Genomic DNA, 23,143 nt, shown 5'->3' on the forward strand with positions numbered 1-23,143 from the left:
TAAATCAAGAAGCTATTTTATAGGTTGGTCTGGGAATAAGGATTTGCTTGTGGATAAATGAGCGGTGCATATAGGGGGACTTTGTGTAAAGAAATTCATTTTGTTGTAGAGTTCAACCAATATGAATGACATTGTGTTCTTGAAGTATTTCCCTGTGAAATGTGTTGACATTCACCACACCAATGAAAACCCAACGCCAACAAACTCAGTAAAAATATGTTTGGTTTTATATTATATATATACAATTTATGTACTAAAATGTACACACCCATAATTCATTATGTCCACCAGTGTTTTACATTCAATAAAAACGAAAGTCACACTATTAAAATGATCCATTTTGGAGAAAAAGGAAAAATGTACTTGCTCACTTAGCAATGTAAACATAGATCTGGATCCATATTTACAAGGAACAAATAGGCTATGAAAATACCTACATAAAAAAAGAAAGCAGCATGCCTTGACTGAGTATTGAAGGCTCTGCGTTGGGGATTGGCAGCTATTTTGATAGTTATTGGGACTTTTCTTTAAGGATGGATGCTCCACACAAAATGGCCCTTGTCGGTCAAAAATATACCACTGATTTCAAGACAGGATAGCTTATTTTCACACAAAGTGAATAGGAAAAGAACACACCAATGCAAAATAATATACAAGCAGTCAAATTCATAAGTGACTGATGACCATGATCACAATAATTCATGAAATTGTATACATTGATCCACTACACTATTTTGGTATGCAATCTGAGTCATTTTCTTTGGATCACAATAACACATCATAGACTATTTGTTTTGCATTCTAGTTCTCAGTTTAAACAAATTAACGCTCCTCTGACATTTCCTCATAGTATGCTAAAAATACACACAATTTCTGGAAACAAACTAATATAAGCATTTATGATAAGTGTGTTTTTCCTAGGTTAACATCGAGATTATTGCCACGTTCACGTGCTAGTCGGAACTAGGAAAGTCGGAAATGTTCGACTTGCTAACTGGTTGTATTTATACATGTGCAGCGTTCAACTAGTTTTCAAGTCGAAAATGTCAGAGTTTACTAGTTCCGACTTGCACATGAATGTGGCATATGGCACCAATCATGAGTTACATTTAAAAATACATCCATTGGCTGAACTCTGCTAGACTGGCTGTCTGATTGGTTGTTTGCATGCAGATTGTAACGGTCTGTCTCCCTTACAAAAATACACAATCCCCTCATTAAATTTCTGATTACATAATCTTGTTTCTCAAAATGGCAATACCTTAAAGTACATAATCCCAAATCTAATGTTACACTCCACATTAAGACTTTTTTTGAATCCAATATAAAAGTCTATATGAACTATATGAGTCTACATAAACATTCAAAGGAAGAAAAATAAATTAAATCAATACAACACTCTTTGTAAATGTATCCTTTAAATGAGTGATGACTATTTGATGTAGGGTAGTTCTTGGTATCAATCAATATCAAGATGCACCAACATTTTTTTTTAAATCTGCCTTTGAAAAAAGGTTGGTTTTGGTCCACTCTCTGTGGGGTCAGGAAAATGAGGATGTTTCTGGTTCAGGGATACAGTATTTTCCTCCACTTCCCCTGAAAAACCGATGTGGGGACTCTACTCAGGCGTCTTTTAAGGCCTGTTACGTTAGGTTAGTAGTCATTCAAAGATGCCCGACATTTTGAGTTCCGGGGTTCTTCTTCTATACGGGGGAAACAACAGACAAGATGGAGTAGCCTCCGGGGCAGCACCTACATGTCAGTTCCAACACCTCTCAGGTCAGTAACTAAGCCATACCGTTTCCCTTCTACAGTTGGGATTAATCAGGGGGCAACATGTTGGCATCTCCTGAAGCCAAATGAGTCTATGGCACAAGAAAAAAATAAACATATTGTGAGGGATGATGAGGTGTATCTGTTTTCCTTTCCATGGGCTGGTGTGGTTCATCTCTTATTGAGACTGAGCCTCATTCATTCCTCTGTCAGTCTTTGATGTTTTATTTTCTTTAGGGGAACTTAGAGGCATCTCCTTTGCTGATGAGAACCTCTATCAGCCTAAGCTTGGCTTTGATGTGCTTGTATTCGTTATACTCTACCGCCAAAGGGGAGCGGTCTTCCTTCTGCACGTTTCTACGGCAACAGCAAGTGGGAGGAAGCAAAATACAAACATTAGCTGAATGGACGACGGTCAAAATGGCTGTGCAACCAAAGATGAAGGACAGTACATCACCTCGCATCATCTAATTGTTTACATTTAGTCCAACTAGGACACGAAACAAAGCCGGAAACGTCATCTTACCTGCCGTTTTGCCTGAAGAATTGATCTTCAAACTCTCTTAGGTTCTTGCGGATTCTCTTTTTCTCCCCCCGGGCCTCTTGTAGCTGCTCCACTAGTTCCGGCCTGTGTGTGGGGGAGAGACAAACACTGCTTTAGGCATCTGAACCTCAAAGGTTGTTTTGACTCTAAAAGGCTTTTAAAGTCCTTCAGGTTGTTTCAATCTTAGTTGTTTAAGAAGTGAACGTTCTTCTAAACACATGAAATACCACAGCTAACTTGAATAGATAAGACATCAACAATAACACGAGACTACTAATGATTGCACTACTTTAATTCTACAATCTAAACTACAATGCCCGTGTTATTCACCCATCCAGATGCTTTAGATATAGGTCAATTATATTTAATCCAATTCAACTTTATTTATCCCCTCAGGGACAATTAAGAAGAGGTCAGGGCCGGCTTGGGTGCTTACATGGTGGCCGAATGCAGGTTGGACAGACGCATGTCGGTGGTGTTCTTGGAGGGCGAGAGCTCGTCGACGGGCGAGATGAAGCCGTCCGTCTCCTCCTCCAGCTGGTCCAGGAAGCCCAGCATACTGAAGTCTGGACGCACTGTCCCTGTGATCTGGGGCTTGTTGTTGGACTCGGAGTCATCCTCAGAGCCATCCTCCTCCTCCTATGGGCACAAAACCAGCGAAGGGGGAGGTCAGTGGAGGGTTAAGGGGGAAAGGGTGAGCGATGCTGGGGTGAACTGATCGTAGTGCCATGGGGCTGTCAAGGGACCCCCAGGGTCAAGAGCTATGTTAATGCAAGAGAATAAAGTATTGTTAATTGAATGTTACTGGAATCAGAGCACAAAGAAACATTTATTCAGTCGTTTTTCAGGCACAGGCCAGTTTGATGAGGTTAATACATGTCTATTGTTAATTTTTCCACTTTGAATTTATTTTAGATTGTCTCAATCAGAACTATTCTAACACATCCACAAATTGCAGCACAGACGTGATGAGCATCTCAAGACCAGAGTTGATTTGACGATCTCCCTATTTTTGCTTGATTGGATTACAGTATTTGATCTGATTTATTTTTGGTGTACACAGACATTGACACACACCATGCACAGGCAAGTTGCCTTGTTAGTCCTTCTCACACACTATCAAGTTGATCCCAAAGCAATCAATCTAACAAGTCATGAAGCAGCAATCTAAGCATCAAAAACCAAGTTGATATTGAATCAAAACCGCCCCCCACGAGTGCTATGGGTGGGTGGCCACCCAATCCACAGGCTGCAATCAGGTTTGGTTGAGAGGTGAGGGAGTAGGGGATTGGAGGGTGTGAGGGGGAGGGAGTTGCGTTCTGATCACTGATTAGTCGAGCACGAGCAGCAGTGTGTCTTCACCTTGATGTCGTCAAAGAAGAGCGCGGCTTCGCCCTCGATAATGGGCTGAAGTACAGGACCTCTGCGTTTGCTGGAGGGGGAGGCCTGAGAGTTAACAAGGAGGGGTTACCACTCGAGAACTGACCCCAGTTCAGCTCTGACTACAGAGCACATAAAGAAACTGAATAGCATCCACTACAAACTGATCCCGGATCAGGTTTGTCACTGTAGGATTTTCTGCTGAACACTACCATGCTTCTTTTGGAACCTGCACCAAGTACTAGGATCAGAATGACCTGCTCTTGTTTGTGGGACCTTGTCACGACCATAATAGGCTTCTTCAGTGAAAACATAGCAGTAGGCTCTCGTGTGATTTTAAACCTCTGAAAGGCAGGCTGTGTAACAGGTTTTTAGATAGATAAGAGTATCACGAGTCAGCTCTTTACCACAATGAATTCAGCAGTTGACATAACCCTATATTCCACCATGTACAGCACATAAACGTTTGCTAGGTCTCCAATTTATATAATGAGGATTAAATCTATTATATAAAGTGTGTTCTGTACAGTACATTAGGTTCATAACACAGATTAGATATTGCGTAATCAACGTGTTTACACAAGAAATTAAAAGAGAAAACTGGGACAAAACATTCAAATGTTCTCTTGTATACCCGTTACATAAACCATATGGAGACGAAATGTATTACAATGGAAAAATATATTCTAATAATCTTTAATGTATTGGTGATTAGAGGTTATTGTGAGATTATATATATATTTTTTTTTATCCCCTTCTGGTTTGAATCCAGCCTCAGTGAATCCCTATATCTGATGAGAATCTGAACTCTTGAACAGCGTTTTCTGCCCCTCTGTACCCATCTTTCTAGTCTAGAGGGAGAGTCTGCACAGCTGTGGTGTGCGTGCGTATGTGTTCGTAGTTCCCTGTGGCCAACTGAGTTGCTGTGGCCCCAACTTGTCACCTTTGAGCTCTGTTAAGAACCTGTGGATCCACTGAGCCACTTAAACCGAGTTTAGCTTTAGGGCATTGGTCTTGAGGCTAACCTAGCGCTACGGCTAGCCACTACATACAGTCCCGCCTATGGACACGGACGTTAATGCTAGCCTAATGCTAACATTAGCGTTGTTCGGATATAGTGCCCACGTAAAGGAGCTTGATCTTCAGCCAATGCTACGTGGTGACCTTTACCACCAGCTCCTCAAAGAGAAACCCAGGAACAACTCTGCTGTGGAGAAAATGAAGGGAGAGAGCAAAGAGAGCTAGCTACACTTACAATGACGGGGATGGTGGAAACTCTGCAGAGGATCTGTTTGACCAGGCGGTATCTGTCGTACAGGGGCTTCATGATCTGTCTCTCAGTCTTGGTAACCTAGAGACGAGGCAGAGAGAAAAGGGAAAGGCACATTGTTAGCAATAGCACACCGCTAGTTAGCTAGCATTAGCACTCCCCTGTGGTGCTACAATAGCACTCTGCTAGCTAGGGCTGACACACAACAACATGCAAGGTAACATAGATTCCATCCCCATCAATTCAAATCCAATGTTTTTTTTAGTACCTCAGAGGACAACTGGCCATAAACTAGGATAGAAAGTCACACAGGGAAGGCTATGGGTGTCAGAAAGGACACCTTTCCACCACTTTCTGATAAACAACCTTAACAAGGATTAGCCCTTGCAATTAGTCCAATCAAAAAGGGATTCCATGTCGATTCCTTTACAGGTAAATTAAGACGTTAGCTGGCTTCTCGTCCTTCAGCCATTGTCGTCGCTGAGACAACAGTACTCGTCACAGCTGTCTAAAGACGTTTGGCCTGCCAATAACGATATATTGCAGTGCAGAAGGTCATGTTTTCATTGGTATTTCATCCTTTTAATAATGTATTGTTGTATCTGGGTCTCTGTGGCTGCATTTATACCAGCAGACATATTCTAATATTTGTTTCATGAATTGATCTTTTGACCAACCAGATCAGCTCTGAAAAAGGTCTGCTGTGAAAAGATCTTATGTAAATTGGTCAGAAGACCAATTAGTGGAAAGAATATCAGAAAATGGCTGCCTGTGTAAATGCAGCCAACATTGTACCTAGGTTGCATAGTTCAAAGTGCACAACTGTGTGCACACATTCTGCACACATTCTGCACTCTACACACACACACACACACACACAAACAGCTTGGTTCAAGACATTATTCACTCTTCAGTTGTGATCTAGGTCAGGTTTTCCACTGGACAGAGACTGATTTAATGCATTACTGATTTAATGCATTTGTAGGATTTTTTTAGCTATCAATTAATGTTCAGGCAAGAGGGGTGGGCTATCTAGAAGGATGTATGAAATAGTTTTGGGGGGGCAGAAAAGGGACAGTGGACAAGACACTCACTGGTCTACCGTGGATGCCTTCGTAGTACAGGAGAGCCTTCTGTAAGGCCACCTTCTCAGCGCCAATCTGCTCCCGGGTCATATCCTATCAGAGGAGGAAGACACTGTTAGTTAGCCTTTAGCCGTTAACCATTAGCATTTAGCTATTAACAGTGGTCCGGCATGTACAATAAGCGGCTAGGCGGCTCCTATCTCACCTTGACGTCCTCGGGCCGCCCCACCTCGTCCCTCTTCTCCTGCAGCTTGTTCTGGACGCCCTCCAGGGTGTTCTCTACCGGGGGCTTGGGCGCCTTCTCCTGTTGGGGCTTCTTCTCCAGCTGGGAGCCAAAGCTCTTGGGCAGGGTGTTGCTGCGCTGGCGGGTCAGCGGAGGGAGGTCCTCCTCAGACTTGTGGAGCTTGTGCTCTTTCAGGTCTTTGCGGAGCTTGGCCAGTTCATTCATCCACTTCAGGACCTCTGGGTTGTCAGCCTTGTCACTGTGTGAGGGCTGTAAACAACAACATGATTTCTATTAATCCACAAACAGCAGCAGTGGGTAGTTTGATTGTTTGACGTCTTCCCACAACATCTTGACTTTATCAGTTGACCCCATTCCTGACACCCCTCCCATCAGCTGAGTCTCATTATGAACTCTCTAATCGTGTTTACTTTGAAAGAAGTCAGTCGTGTCTTATTAATGTCATTTTATATTTCTGTGCATTTCTTTGGATGCCTTGCTATATCTCCTAATAAGCTTGTTGTGCTGCTCTGCCTTCTCTGATATATTGTAGCTACTTTAGAAATCAATCAGAAAGTGGCTCACTCATTTTTCCTTGCTGTCCAATGTTTCAGCTACAGAGGGGCCACTATTTACCCTGTATTTGCGCTCCTCCTCAAACTTCTCCTCGTACTTGTGGATCTTCCTCTTGAGACCGTGGATCTTCTTGGAGAGCTGGGCTGAGGTCAGCTCTTGCTGGTCGTCGTCACCGCAGGAGCCCAGAGAGGAACTCCTCCTCCGACTGCAGGATAGAGACACAGCCATAGAAATAGAAGGACTGCCTGTTGCTATGGACACAGAGTCACGTTGGACGTATGCACACGCCTTCACTCTTAAAACACACAATCTGATGGCCACCCATTGTAAAAAAAAAAAAAATGTAAAACACATGCATGAACACACATCTAATCACACATTATGTGACTCCCATATCTTGCAAATAAAACCGCAGTCTACTATAATTCTCTTCGTCTTAGATGTTGAGTTTACAATTGCAACTATTGATTGCGACTTTTCCAGACGAGTGTTTGCACTGCAAGAGATAAAGCAGATAAAGGCGCTATACATATACCGCAGTATAGTTGTGACTAAATTATAATGACATTTTACTGCTGTAACGTTCATAGCTAACTCGACTTGTAAAAATGCCATTTTTTATAATAGTAAGTCCTAGGTTTTCCTTAGATATTGTAACTACATACCAGTAGCTGTCTAATACTGACCAACGACCTGAGTTTGTTTACAAAAAATGGTCACCCCAATAATAATTCATAAACACACAAACAAACCTACACACACACACACACACACACACACACACACACACTACTCGTCCCCAAATTCAACAGTACTGTAAATCCATGTTGGTTCCTCACCTGGCAAAGGAGTGTGTATTGGGCGGCGAGGGTGGCACCTCGGTGTCATCTATGTACTGCTGACAATGACCATAGGCGTGGAAACGGGGGGACAGCATGGGGTCGCTGTCCTCTTCAATCAGCTGGCGAATCAGGCGGCCCCCCACTTGGGGCGAAATGCACGCCTCCTCGCTGTCCATGCTCTCCCGTTGCCACGACGAGTAGGCCGGGACTGGCTCTGTGGAACACACATAAAGTAACACAGGTTAGGGGCGGCAGGTGGTTAGAGCGTTGGACTAGTAACCGAAAGGTCGCAAGATCAAATCCCCGAGCTGACGAGGTAAAAATCTGTCGTTCTGCCCCTGAACAAGGCAGTTAACCCCCCTGTTCTTAGGCTGTCATTGAAAATAAGAATTTGTTCTTAACTGACTTGCCTAGTTAAATAAAGGTTAAAAATTGAAATTAAAGTTGGATAGTGACAGAACCTCCATGAAAACACACACACACACACTAAAAGTGGGTTAGACTACCATGGACCGCTCCAAAACACACTGCACATATTGATATCACAAGGCTTTGTAATCCAAAAGGTAATGCAATTTAAAAAAAGGAAAGTGACAAAAAACTACACACACACACACACACACACACACATCACCATGGGCAGGGATGAGGGAGTGACCTGTGGAACTTGGCAGGCTCTACCAGCAGTCGACAAACACTGGCTTATCTCTCGCTCAAACACAGCTAGAGCTCAACATGGGCCCTGCTTGGCTGCAACATCTGAACTGCAAACACCACTAAACATAGACAAAGTGTAGTCTAAGTAGAACACAGCAAAATAACGGCTTGCCTATCTGATTGTCGTCTCAAGGGATGAGGCAAGCAGTAAGCAGCGGGAATCCAACTGATTGGATCCAAATGAATCAACCCCCACTTTAAGTCTAAACATGGCGGTCGCTCGTCACCTCGGCAACACCTTCTTGGCACCCGCATCTGAGCGCCCTAAAGGTCACTGCGCCATTGCATGATGAAGCTGTTCACTAAAACTCTCACCACTAACTAATGGCTTACAGACCCATTCGTCTGTTTTCCAGGCTGGTTTCCCCAGCCCCTGGCCTCAGTTCAGCCCCAGCCAGAGTCCACTCCGACTCGCCAATAATTACACTGTGGTGAAAATAACCATGCGGATGTCTCTGACAATCCCAATCACAAGCTATAAATAAATTGGACTGCTCTTTGATGCCTCTGGTTGGGATAATGCAGGAGCCATGGCCTCTCTGGTAGAGGAATGGAACTGCTTTGACTCCAGAGTTAGCCTTGTACCATATCGGTTTGTGATGTCTTCACATTTCCTATAGCCGTTGTCATCAATTTGCAAGACAGCGCAAGCAGATATGGGACCAGAATACGGAGAGTGACTGGCATAGGAAGAATATTGTTGGGCTGTGTATGTGAGAGAGAGAAAGACCACGGCATTGTACCCACAGCGGGAGTTGTACTGTATCACAGATCAGTGAAACACACAGGCTGTTGTTGCTAGGAGAGGAGGGAATGTTTCATTTCAGATAGCCTAAACCACCACCACACAACAGCATTGTAAATACAAAACTCAGCCAATGATTGTTCTACTGCACGTGCGTTTGTGTGGACGTGAGAGAAACCACGGTATTGTACCACAGGAAAAAGGAGACCATGTAGGCTACACTGCACACTGGAGAGGTAACGGTAACATAGCCAGAAGGGAAGGTGAGAGCAATAACAACGTCAGGTTTCCATATCACCAATGTAAACATTTAGAAACATCAGAATTCAGTAATCACTCTTTGATCACATGCACACCCACGTGCACACACACACCCTGTAGCTGCACATGCATGTTTTTCTAAGAAGGGGGGTGGATAGGGACTCATATGGGAAGTGATTTGGGTTCGAATTTCCAAATAAAAAATGCATTTTTTTTGTTGGTTTAACATATCTCGAAATTGATAGATAAACGCTTAATTTGCCATTTGTGTCACTTCAAAATGACATTTTTACCAATAGTAGTCCTACAACAGTTTTGTTTAGAAATTGCAGGTCGAATTTCCCAGGTAAATTTTGACGCATATTGTTGATATTCTCTCGCGCACATAGGCCTATCTGCTGGTCGTCACTAGTTACCACTGTAGCCGATTTTGACTTTGTGGTTGTGATAACTAGTGGAAACCCTATCCGTTCCTCTGATCCATCCGACTACAGCAACAATACAAACATCTACTGTATGTCCCGATATTATAAACGAGTTGAGTTATACAGAATAAAAATAGTGGCATCTTTAGCTGACAAATGCATGTAACGGTAAATATTGGCTCCTGGTTGTCGGTCCGTTTTATCCGTTTGTGCTACAGCTGATGACGCTCAGCAGCACATATTTGAAAACACTAACAAAGTTGCTTTCATGTTGCCTTCTTGAGTTTCTGAATTAAAGGAATTGTGTGCGATTTTCATCACTAAGGGATTGAGAATATGTTCCTATAGTGTGTGGCCTAACACTTGGTATCTGGACCGTGTTACAGGGTATACAGGGTGCGTTCGTAAATTAACTTTAGAGTGCCAGAATGCACTCGCAGTGTGCTCTGGACGTTCGTTAATTCAGAGCGTTTCGCTTTCGTAGCGATCAGATCGCACACTGGACGCTCTGGCCGAGGAGTGGGGTTGATCTGAGCGTTCTGACCTCACAACGGCAGTCAAGCACCCACGCTAACTGGCTAAAGTTAGTTAGCTAGCTTGCTAGTTATTTCCAGACATAAATGAGAGAACACCTCATTCTGACATTTTTTTCGCCCTAGCAGAGCTGGTTAGACTGAATTCATGTTATCCGGAGCGTTGGTGACTAACTGTACTGCTGGCAACAATTTAATTACGATTTTAGTTTGACACGTTTACTGACACCAGCCATATTCAACGAGTGTTGAGCGTTCATAAATGCATCAGTTATTCTGCGCTATGGCAAACTCAGACGAGAGTGCTCTGAAATCAAGAGTAGATTGCCAGAGGGAATTTACGAAGGCACCCATAGACTCCTCACTCAGCACGACTAGTAGTGCATGCTGGACTGTAGACGGTAGATAATAATCACGAAAGTAGATAATAATCACGAAAGCCAGCTAACGTTAGCTGTCTGCTGCTATAAGGCTAGTTGTTTAGCTGGCAAGCCAACGCGCATTGCTAGCAAATATGGAGAGTTTGCCGGAGTTAGCTGTCTACTATAAAAAATTTTTCGTCTTAGATGTTAGATGTTGAGTTTACAATTGCAACTTTTTGATTGCGAATTTTCCAGACGAGTGTTTGCACTGCAAGTGATAAAGCAGATAAAGGCGCTATACATATACCGCAGTATAGTTGTGACTAAATTATAATGACATTTTACTGCTGTAACGTTCATAGCTAACTCGACTTGTAAAAATTCATTTTTTTTAATAATAGTACGTACTAGGTTTTCCTTAGATATTGTAACTACATACCAGTAGCTGTCTAATACTGACCAACGACCTGAGTTTGTTTACAAAAAAATGACAACTGTCACCCCGATAATAATTAATAAACACAAATGACATAACTGAGACTTAGGCTATGAAGTATGGCTCGGGTCATGGAGGTGCTGGCTTGGAAGGTACTTAGTGTGTGCGCGGTATGCTACTATAGGACTACGTGCGGTTTTACACGGTCTTTCAAGGCATGTCGGGACTGCCTGGGGCGCGGGAGCAGTAGCCTAGTCTCCCTAGGCAGAAGGTTGCCTCACACAATGTATCCAATCAACACTGCTATGTATGGGTTTACTAGATGACAGTGAGCAGCAGGTCAACATCTCAAACAATTCAACATGTTTTAACCTATTATGTCAGCTTACACAGCCAAGCAGCCATTAGGGCATTCACCATGGTATTTCAAATGAGGTCTTTAAATCAACCAGCACAGCATCCAGCCCATTGTAGTTGAGGTATGCCATGTTGTCATGCCCCTAAAGGTTGGGATGTGATTGGTTGGGAGCAGAATAAGCCCAATCACTGTAGTGATGTTGCCATGCAGTAGTAAAAGGTCATGCAACAGGCATTTGGCCCTTTTCCTCTCTGTTCTGTCTCTAATGGGTTATTTGTATCAAGGCAAGACAAGTGCCGGTTCCATTGCCAGCCAGAATGCCACTTACCCTCATAATAACTCGACTGGAAAGCACTTTTGAAATCAAGGAAAGGGGCGCTAAAGAATGGGGAATCTGGAGGACAGAGAAGAGATGGGATAGGGGCAGGGAGGGAGGGAGGAAAAGAGAAAAATAAGGTGAGATGGAGGGAGGAAAAGAAGATCCAGCCCGGTCACTCTGTTGCATGCAAAAGGTAAAATGAGAATCATAGTGCATCATTCCCAATGACAGAGACATTACACAGTGGTAGACAAGTCCTCTACTCTAACTAGCTCTATGTACGTGGAGCTGGCACACAGCAAATATCTGCTCACCATGACTGCAGTTGGCACAGGCTGCACTGGGTAAAACGTCTCATGCCACTGTACCATCCACCGTCCCAACCATCACTACCTCATCCATTCCTATTGCAACAACCTCATCTGTTTTCCTGCTTATCCCCCCTACAGGACACAGGTACTTACAAATACCTTACGCATAACAAAAACGCTCTTAGTCTCATGGCTCTATATTTAAAGGGGAGAGAAAGGACCTACTGCCAGACAAAAAGACTCCGAATATCACTCAAGTTCACTGCCGTTTAATCCAACACTGAAAACCCAAGCTCTGACTAGCCTTGCTCCTCTGGCTTCAAAAGATCCAAGCGTTCCGATTGCCTTGCCTGCGTCTAGGAGAAATGCTTCTTGTGATATGGGAATGCCATGTCACGGTCAATCATAAGCACTCCCCTGGGAGTTGTAACTCTCAGTAGCTCAGAGGAGTCTAAAGCATTATGCTTTAGGTACCTCCTGTGGCATGGGATTCTGTTGTGCCAGGCAACACGCGGACTGTGACATCAAAACTGAACAAAGTCTGGTTTTGTCCTCCCTCACCTCTCCTCATCCTTCCATTCCTGGCTGTGAGAGAACAACACCTGGTGATACCTCTCTCTTTCTCCAGAAAACACACACTATGTGCGTGTGTAAACACACACACACGCTGCCTGCACTGCCAAAGCCCCTAACACCAAACCCACATTGGCTGCAGCCCTGACTGACTGCATAAGTTAGCATTTCTATGCAGACATACACTACCTGAATATTTATCTGTCTATCACACTCACTTTGGAGCAAACAAGGACTAAGCACCAGGCTTACACAGTGCTCCTTAGCCGAATAGGACAAACATGTCTCAAGCCCTACCACTAGAGGGCGTCTGAGTGCTTTTTGCTCAGTTGGTACTGTACTGTACTAGAGACCACAATTCAAGACAAACAGTGCTGTTTGAGTTGGAAGAAATACTGAATCCAAAGGGAATGTTTGAACAATATTTTCCTTAAGGTGTGACCTATTTCCATTGGGGTTAGGCAGTTTGCGTTTGGCACGACTGCAGCCTGCACCGAGCAACCACACAGGAAATTATTTAGTATCCAATGCTCATGTTACTATAAAAAATGGTGCCCATGCATGTCCCTTCAAGTCTGAAACTGCAAGTGGACTTCTTTCAGGTAACTTGCCCTGTGCAAACAAACATAAGCAATCTAACAACTCTGCATTCAGTCTCACTAGTGTACAAAAACACACTTTTTCAAACTCCTCCCACCTTTCTTTCACAATCTCTCACAAAAACAATCAGACAAGTTGTGCAGCATCTAACAGCCTTTCCTTCCTGATACTCCAATCCCACTCAACAACATACTGCCAACAACTGTTGCACCATGGTTTAAAAGCTTACAGAAAAAATAAAATATTTATTTTCTAATATCAAACTCTTTTCTGACATGGTTTAATCCCCCAAAATCCACTGTATTGCAGTTATTTAACAAAGACATTGAACATTTTGAATGGCTGCGAAAATCTCTCCAAGGTCCTTTCTGACTTACATTTCTTTCTCTCTAAAATATAATAAGCAGACTTGCCCATGATAGACTAATGAATAATAGAATACCTCTGTCTATTTCTGTATAAACTATGCATGACCAATGAGATTCGATACCTTGGCATGAATAAACAAAGACACACTTCATTGCTTACATCCAATGCCATGTGCAGAGTTGAAATCCAACCTTAATGAACACACACACACACTGTAACGGTTTTCTTCTATCTCCTCCTCTGATGAAGAGGTAGAACAAGGATCGGACCAAAATGCAGCGTGTAGATTGCGATCCATGTTTTAATGAACAAACGTAAAACACGAATCAATACAAACACTACAAAATAAAGAACGAGATGAACGTAACAAAAACCTAAACAGTCCTATCTGGTGAAAACACATAGACAGGAACAATCACCCACAAACACACAGTGAACCCCAGGCTACCTAAATATGGTTCCCAATCAGAGACAATGACGAACACCTGCCTCTGACTGAGAACCATATCAGGCTGAACATGGAAATAGACAAACAAGACATGAAACATAGAATGCCCACTCAGATCACACCCTGACCAATCAAAACATAGAAAATACAAAGTAAACTATGGTCAGGGCGTGACACACACACACACACACACACACACACACACTTATTGTTCCTAGGGTTAATCTAATCATGCAGGCACACACACACACCATACGCACTTAAAAAAACTAAACGCCAGGAGCGTTTGCAATATCAATGGGAGGACAATACATCCAGACCATATCAAACAAGATCAACGTCAATCCCTATAAGAAAATATAAAAACCTCAACGCCCCTTAAACAGTACAGTATTTTTCACCTGTAATCTTCCCCTTTAATGATTGTCGTTAGCAATCTGGAAGCTATTCACAACCCACAAACTGCCCAATAACTGCCAACCAAAAGGCAAAACATGCCAGCAGCATGTGCAAACCGTAAATACTCACTCTTTCACTCTTCAATAACTCATGGTAGCAGCACGGCAACACAATATTCTATGCTGTTCCCATCACTTGTAAACAAAAACACTCCATGTGGTCTGACGAAACAGGAGCTACATTTGTCAAAAAGGCAAAAAAAAGATCTAAATGCAATATGCTGTGCCAAGCTGTGTACACAAGCACAACACCTTCAGTAATGGTGCAGCTTCTCCAGATATAGAAGCCGAGAGACTTTAAGAGCATCTGAGTCCATAACTCTTCTTGAAGACACAGAAGGGGCCACAACAAGAGGAAGAGGAGAGGGAGCAGGAGGGTTGCAGCTGCCACCCAGACACCCATGTGCTGCCTAGAAGGAAGGGAAGGACTGAGGGAGTGTGTGGAAGAGGGGAAGGCTGGGGGGGGGGGATTGAAGATTTACCTCCCCAGTTGTTATCGTCGGTCAGCGCCGACAGGTCCAAGCGGGGTACGTCCTCGCCACATTCCTGGTCCGAACTCCGGCCGTTGACCCCCTTCCTGTCGGCCGTTTCACAGCTACTAGGCAGCTCCTGGATCTTCATACTACTGAGTCGTGTCTGCACAACCATGGAGAGACACAAAACAACAAGGGCTGGGAGTGAGCATGCTCCTTAAGTTCAGCCATACGCTGCCTCTGCCTGGCCCAGCCTACCACAGCCCTTGCAGGGGGGGTGACAACACTCCTGATTGGTCTACCGGGCGTGTCTGTCTCGTGTGTGTGTGTGTGTGTGTGTGTATGAGGTTTTGCCCCTCCTCTTTTCCCTCTGGGTTCCCACCCCTTCCTCTCTCTTTCTCTGTGCATATGCACTGATCCTTTGGAGTGGTTTGTCTCACAGTAGCCAGAGCAGAAGGGAGGGGGAGAAAAGGAGGAGGAAAAGAAGGAGGAGGGAGAGAAGGAGGTATGGCAAAGAAAAGCAAGCAGATTATTCGCCAGACGCCAGCACACAGGCAGAGATTTTTTTTCCCCTCTCTTCTGCTGCAGAAAGACATCCTTGCCTTGGAGCATGGAGGAGTTCTCGCTTCCTCTTTGGGCTCTCGCCTTTCCTCCTCTCCTGTGCTCTCTTTCTCTATTGTTTTTCTTTCCCTCTTCCGAATCCCCCCCCTCTCTCCCAATCATTTTCTACCCTCTTCACCTTCCCTCCCCCTTATCTGCAAATACCATTATCTCTGTCGTTGTACGCTGTTTCTCTGTCGTTGTTAATCAAATACTCTTTCAACATCTCCCCCCGTTCTTAGCCCTTTTCAATGCACAACCAAATGGAAGCTTTTTGACCATAGCACTCAAACATCCTATCAGATGCCAGCCTAGCAAAACGTTAACAATCCCTCACCATTACCGAAAGTGAATTCAGATGGTGGGTCATGCAGGCAGGGCGTGCGTCCAAAACAGACAGGACTTTGCACTTCCCCTCTAGCCTCTGCCTAGGCGTGGGACAGAGTTATTTTAGGAACAGATCAGGGATTAAAACTGCCCCAGCCTCATAAATGCCACCTATAAAAGGAACTGCCATTGAGGGTGTTGTGTAACTGGGGGGGAGAAGGGGGGGGGGGGGGGGGGGGGGGGGCAGAGGTGAAAGGTGAACGTTACTGTAATGCCAATGATAGGGAGTTATCAAGTGCTCTCAGCTGTTGACTGGCAAATAGCTTTGATGTGACTGATAGTTGGAATTTGTCCCAGTCACCCAGCTATCCAACGCTGGGGACCCTAGACCATGTAACAGCGCACATTTAAACACTCTGAATCTCAAAATGTCCTTCCTTTTCACTCTTAATCTCGCCTTTCCTACCCTTCAGTCAAGGAGCACACTACCATTGTTTACTAGGAAAGTGAATTGCGGCCACACAGTGTGTGTGTGTGTGTGTTTTGCAAACATGCGTGTAGCGGAACACACACACACTGTGTGTAACAGGACACCGTCAAAAGTAATCTAACCCTAGTTCTAAAAAAGCGAGTGACTCTCAGATTCAAAAGCACCTCATGTTACAGAACACAAGCAAACAAACACTTCAGAAGGAAAACAACTACTACTCAACCCCATAATCAATGACAACTCATTTAGGTTCATGTGATTGATATGGGGGCCATTACCAGGCTGTGAGGTCAAACAATAGAAACCTCTTGACTACATCTGAAGTTGTGACGAAAGAGCTGATTACCTTGAGATGGACTGGGGTCAAAGACGTCCAAAGAAGGACAACACTGCTACAAAACGTGTTCTTTGCCCTCTCTTCCTTCAACTGTTTTAAAGCACACTACTTCTTACGCAACAATTCACCCGATGTCATTTCTGCAATGCAGATCTCTTCCGGGCACTGAAACTAGTCCCCCTTGATACCGCCAAAGGGGTCATTGACATGCAAATTAATCAAATACTTTCAAAGCATCGCCCCCCCCATTAGAGGTTATGCAGAGAAAGGACTAGAAATGTAATGTGATCAAATCACGTTTCACACATGGACGAGCTAATGATAGGTTTGACTCAATCTTTTTCAGTCACATTAATCATCATCCGTATTGCGGTTAATGATCACATTGCTGTAAGAATGACAATAAAAACGATATCAAAACGATATGATATATAGTAGCAGTTAAAAGTTTGGACACACCTATTCATTCAAGGTTTGTTCTTTATTTTTACTATTTTCTACATTGTAGAATAATAGTGAAGACATCAAAACTAGGAAATAACACATATCCTGTAGTAACCAAAAAAGTGTCATATTTTATATTTGAGATTCTTCAATGTAGCCACCCTTGAGTGTGCAAAGTTGTCATCAAGGCAAAGGGTGGCTACTTTGAAGAATTTCAAATATAAAATACATTTTTATTTGTTGAACACTTTTCTGGTTACTACATGATTCCATATGTGTTATTTCATAGTTGTGATGTCTTCACTATTATTCTACAATGTAGAAAATAGTAAAAATAAAGAAAAACCCTTGAATGAGTAGGTGTGTCCAAACGTTTGACTGGTACTGTATATACACACTATTACTTTTTTAAAAAAGTATTAATGTACCATCACAGTAGTCATTTTCAGCAAATGTTTCTATCAACAAGTCTCTGGAAAATACTACACACAACAGAAATATAAACATCTGTATACAGTCCCAATCATTTCAGGATTAACCCAGACTCACTAGAAGACAGAACAGCTTAACCGCGGCGACCACTACCCTGGCTGTAAATATCACTGCCACACTGACTGTACATAACCTACTGCACTATAATCCTTTGTCCTAGCACAACTCAACTACTGATCACATTACATCATCACTAGTCGCCCTGGGTAGTGTGATGCAGAGGGAGACCAGGGTACTAGCATTCAGCATTGCAGATAGAAATTGTATGAATAAATATAGCTAGTATGATTCCTTTACTCTAAATGTCAGTGAAAGACATATGTTCTACTAAATATATTTCTATCCGAACGTTCCACAATGTTGTGCTCAGGCTTTGGGCTTGGATTTGTCCCACAGTGGGTGTTCTTTCCATTGTTAATCTGTGTGTTAGGGGTTTTATAGACAGGCGACACACAAACACATGGTGGATTTAGGAGGATGAGGCTGGGGTGGTAATGACAGACACAGACAGGGTGGAGAGAAGGGGCTCGTCTGGGTGGGTAGCATCACATTGGATGAGGAGGCTTGATACACAGCCACAAGTGACACGTACGCTAGAACCCGCACACACACACACACGAGCAATAACCCCCTTCACCCACATTTTTGTGATACATTTTTACTACAGTACAATCCTGAGATTTTTACAATATTATACAGATGCAAGAAATCAGAATCTCCACCAAGTAAGCGTCATGTTTTGTTTTTTTTGGAGGGGGTTGCTCAAATTTACATGTTGTCCAAGCATTCATCCAAACAAATACGATCCCTTTGACAGTTGAAATGTCTTTTGCGACAGGGTACTAAGCAGTACAGTAGGCATTACAGATAAAGACAAAATACTTGTTTGTACAGTTACATTCCAGGTCCCATTGATCTGTACTGGTTTAAGTGGTCCATAACTGATGTGTGGAAGTCTTTAATCTCTTAAACCAGTCCTTACTCCCTGTACCTCCACTGGCCTTGGACTGTGTGTGAAGTATTGGGGACAGGGCTGAGAATGTGGGGGCACGCACGCACACACGCACACGCACACACACACACACACACACAATGGAACAGTGAGCTCTAGAAGCCATTCTAGGTGTCGTCAGGTTAAAGAGGCTCAGGCATGCCACACAATGATACACTTCAGAGTGTGTGGTGACCGAGGCCACCACTAAAGCCAAGGCTGTAAAAGACTGTCCAAAAACGTTTTATGACGGTGTGAAAGCCAAACAGGTCAAATTAACATGTTTCTCACATCTTTCACGTCGACTTGAGTTGCTTCTAGGATAACAAGCCACATACGGATGAAGAAGCGTTCCATCGTGCAAATGACTGAAACACCAGAAGGCTGTCTTTGTTTTGAAGAACAGGAAACTTTAGTTACAGTTTAAACAGACAACATACAACTGAGCTTCAACAATACCGTTAAAGATATGCTTTAAAACAATACATCTAGTCAAGACATCCATCTGCCTTTGGTTGCATCCCAAATTCCCTTCATAGTTCACTACTGTTGACCAGCGCCCCTAGGGAACACAGCCTCGGTCTTAGTAGACAGATCAAGAGCACTAATCTACTTAGTACACTAATTGGACCTGCTGTCAGTAGTACGCTCTGATGTCACTAGGTGCTGGGATCCCTCATGCCACCACCTCTGATCTGACACCAACAACCAGCAGAGAGGTTGGCACAATGACGCCGTGCCACCATGCCAGGCACAGACTGCATCTCAGTGGGTGCAGCTTGTTCTGAGGTGGTGAATGTGGAGGAGGTGGAGACAGAGAATTGTGTCACTAAGACCCATCTGGACTGTGTGTGTGTGTGTGTGTGTGTGTGTGTGTGTGTACAGTTCTGTTGTAGAGTCACATTAAGTGTAACAGATTAGCCTACTGTACTAGAAAGCACATGGACCAGTAGATTACATAGGACTGTTTCCATCTGTATACCACCTTAGCAACTATGACCTTATCACTATGCTAAATAGCTTCAGCTGCTTCTGATGTTTTGAATAGCTACAGAGTGCTTCACATTCTGAAGTGATACAGAGCTGCAGTGGAAAACGTTCACAGCATTTCCCATCAAGACGTGTGGATAAGTCGTTTTTTTGTGTGGTCGATTTTCATTCAAGGAAAAGCTCAAACTTTGTTTTGGTTTCTTTTCTACTTCTTTCCATATGGTGTCAATAGTAGTGATTCATTGTTGCTTAGCTGTCAATCTCTCCAAGGGATGTTTGCTTTTCCCCTAAAGAGAAGATGTTTGGCTGCAACATTTTGACTAGCAGAGATGTGGTAGTTCCACATTGTAGTGAGTGGACCAAAATAGTATCTCATTTATCTGCTCCAGTTGTTCATTGGTCAGGAACAAACTCTAGATGTTCCCTCAGACCCCTCCTATTCCCCCAGACCCCTCCTATTCCCTCAGACCCCTACACTCCCAAACAATCACCTAGTCTACTGAGAGACTCTGGCCCTATCTTCCGCAAGCAGTGTGAACACAGGAAGCCTAGGAGATCTAGCATGTACATGCAGGGAATTTCAGTGAGAGAAAGAGGAGATAGGAGAGGGAGAAGAGAGAGGAGAGTAAGAGAGGGAATAAAGAGAGAGACAGAGAAAGAGAGGAGAGAGAGTGTGAGAGAATAGAGAGAGAGAGAGAGACACTCAACTCACCCATGAAGGAGTCAGAAGACTGGGGTCCTTTCTTTGACTGTCATTTCTGATAGAGGGGTGAAAACATAGACATGTTGCGTCACCTTTCCTCATGTGAGGATCACACCCTAGCAAGGACACGGGTGCTTTCCACCCAGCCAGGAGCCTGTAGAACAGCGTGCCGAGTTGAGTTTAGGAATGCTCTCTCGCCCCCTAACTCCCCAATGTCAGCGGCATTCTCTCAAGTCTATCGGATTAAAAACGTAGTTAAATAAATGTTGCCCGATAAAGACAGGTGCTGTGACACAATGGGACCAGGCCTCAGGGAGTCCGTCGGAGCCTTAGCAACACAACAATCCTTCTTTAAATAACGGTGCCACATTACCTTAGTACAGTGTTTCCCAAACTCGGTCCTCGGGACCCCAAGAGGTGCACGTTTAGTTTTTTAACCCGAGCACTACACAGCTGACGGTCAGTTGATTATCTCAATCAGCTGTGTAGTGCTCGGGCAAATCTAAAAATGTGCACCTCTTGGGGTCCCGAGGACCGAGTTTGAGAAACACTGCCTTAGTATCTAGATTAAGTAGTGACAATGGTCGATATTAGCTACTTCTGTTGGAGAACTTTGCTATCTAAATTAACAGGTGAAAAATGGTCAGTAGTACAAGCATTTTAAAGGGGGTTCAAATGTCACAATGCTTACCGGTTGTCTGATGACTCCATGTTGTTTGTCCCGGCTTCGTCATGTACTCTTGATATGCATTCTTTTAGCTGTATAAAATAGAATACATAACATTTTATTACTCTCTCTCTAACGGTATGCATCAATGTGCAACGCTGATCCTGACATGCTTCCATCAGACATCTGTGTCTGGAGCAAAAACATTTTTTCAGGGAAATTATGTTTGGAGAACATTTGACATAAACAGTGTGCCGAGACCCGGTTTACACAATTACACAGGATTTGTTACTCTGTTTGCCCTGGCCATTAGATAAATAAAACACATATCAAATCTAGCAACACATTTATATCACATTACTCATAAGTATCTATTTAAAAACATATTTCTCCAAACTGCGAGACCTCTCACAACAACAACCACAGAGAAAGAAAAGCTGAATGAGTCAAATCACCAGTTGGTTATAGAAACAGGTTCCAGAACAGGTGGTGGAGTGGGGTGGGTCACACCAACTAACGAGGGGATGTAGTGTACAGCGTGTACTGTTCTATGGGGCTGTGGTGTTCTGTACACTATGACACCTCCGGGACTAACCCTCTGGGAGGCTTTGTAGGGCCTTAATGACTCCCCATGGGTTTTGTGCACGCTCTGCTAGAGTGCCTACCAGATGTGGGTTCCAATGTTATTTGTTTTTGTTAAAGTAGATTCGGTGCACTTGATTGAGCTTGCTTGGAGCAACAGAAGTAATAGAACCGTCCCAAAAGTGCAAACCCCGACCGTCTAGCAGTATTCGAGAGAAAACAAATACTATTTGAGCCCAGGTCTTTTACAGTAGCTACCCTCCTGTTACATCAGCCAACCCCCTCTGTCAGTCACTCCCTGTCCTGCCAGCCAAGGTCAAGACATCGCCACTACAGTATGTATGCCAGGATTTCAGGTGCCTTCTCATCTCTTACATAACACAGGTGTGTAATCTTAACCTGGCACAGTCAGAAGAGGACTGGCCACCCCTCCGAGCCTGGTTCCTCTCTAGGTTTCTTCCTAGGTTCATGCCTTTCTAGGGAGTTTTTCCTAGCCACCGTGCTTCTACATCTGCATTGCTCAATCTTTGGGTCTTTAGACTGGGTTTCTGTATGAGCACTTTGTGACATCTGCTGATGTAAAAAGAAATACACTGATTGGTTGAGATGGCATGGAAAAGCCCCTAAAGGTCTAGCTATACCCTGTCTGTCCCTCAAAGTGTTTGTTTTTTAACGTGAAGCCGGGGAATCTATTTTCATCCCTGGGATAAGACACACGCTTCATCCGATCTAGGCTATACATTAGCCTGGGATATTGATGAGACGAGTGTGTCTGTCGACGTTAATAATCAATCAACTTATATTCATAGATGAGGAAGTGCCGCGACTACTTAAGATTTAATGCAGTGAAGACAGCAGATCGGCCCTGTAGCCCATATTACTGGGGCCTGAGCCTATTCCAGCACCGCCCTGTAGCCCATATTACTGGGGCCTGAGCCTATTCCAGCACCGCCCAAAGTCTTCGTGACTTTGAACTAAGATACGCTCTCTGTATTAAGGGCCGTATCATTGGTGATGAGCCACGGGGCATGACTTACTACCCTTTAAGCTGTTGGCAGGTAACTGTTTGCTGACAAAGGATTCTCTGCTGCATTTGATACATACCGAGGCTGCATCTCAATTAGCAATATTAAAATACTGTGGAACCTGGTTTAGTTCGCCAGCAGTTTGGAAGCATATTTCTGAGACAATGATGTAATGACTTGAGGTAGACAATCCCATACCCTCCAGCATAATGAGACATAATGAAACATACTAAAATATGCCGTGAGGGCCTACGTTTTGAATATCAAATTCAGCCTTCCAAGAGTCCAATATCATATTGCGACACACCTGAAATGGTATGTTTTCTTAATTTGCTATGCATTTATTTTGCACACATAGACAACGTCACTGAGGTAAGCAGTTATTACCTTAACTCCGAAACAAAACACTGTTCT

General features: G+C 43.6%; 1 protein-coding gene across 7 annotated transcripts in view; it reads right to left on the bottom strand.

The window, feature by feature from the left end:
* Positions 1-204: 204 nt before the first annotated feature.
* Positions 205-23,143, bottom strand: part of LOC110498641 (protein FAM13A) — a 78,277-nt gene continuing 55,338 nt past the window's right edge. For 4 of the 7 annotated variants that reach the window (XM_036954214.1, XM_036954220.1, XM_036954219.1 and 1 more), the window contains 13 exons: positions 21,147-21,214; positions 20,465-20,510; positions 15,091-15,244; positions 11,859-11,924; positions 7,691-7,907; positions 6,912-7,056; positions 6,258-6,545; positions 6,062-6,145; positions 4,953-5,048; positions 3,680-3,763; positions 2,754-2,956; positions 2,300-2,401; positions 205-2,130 (listed from right to left, as the gene is read on the bottom strand). In XM_036954214.1, coding sequence (XP_036810109.1) covers positions 2,007-2,130; positions 2,300-2,401; positions 2,754-2,956; positions 3,680-3,763; positions 4,953-5,048; positions 6,062-6,145; positions 6,258-6,545; positions 6,912-7,056; positions 7,691-7,907; positions 11,859-11,924; positions 15,091-15,244; positions 20,465-20,510; positions 21,147-21,214 — 1,677 coding nt within the window. In that variant the 3' untranslated portion in view covers positions 205-2,006. The remainder of the gene's footprint in view (positions 2,131-2,299; positions 2,402-2,753; positions 2,957-3,679; positions 3,764-4,952; positions 5,049-6,061; positions 6,146-6,257; positions 6,546-6,911; positions 7,057-7,690; positions 7,908-11,858; positions 11,925-15,090; positions 15,245-20,464; positions 20,511-21,146; positions 21,215-23,143) is intronic. The other 3 variants (XM_036954215.1, XM_036954216.1, XM_036954217.1) reach the window with 3 other exon arrangements.

Source organism: Oncorhynchus mykiss, chromosome 19, assembly GCF_013265735.2.
Source record: "Oncorhynchus mykiss isolate Arlee chromosome 19, USDA_OmykA_1.1, whole genome shotgun sequence".
Classification (NCBI taxonomy): Eukaryota; Metazoa; Chordata; class Actinopteri; order Salmoniformes; family Salmonidae; genus Oncorhynchus; species Oncorhynchus mykiss.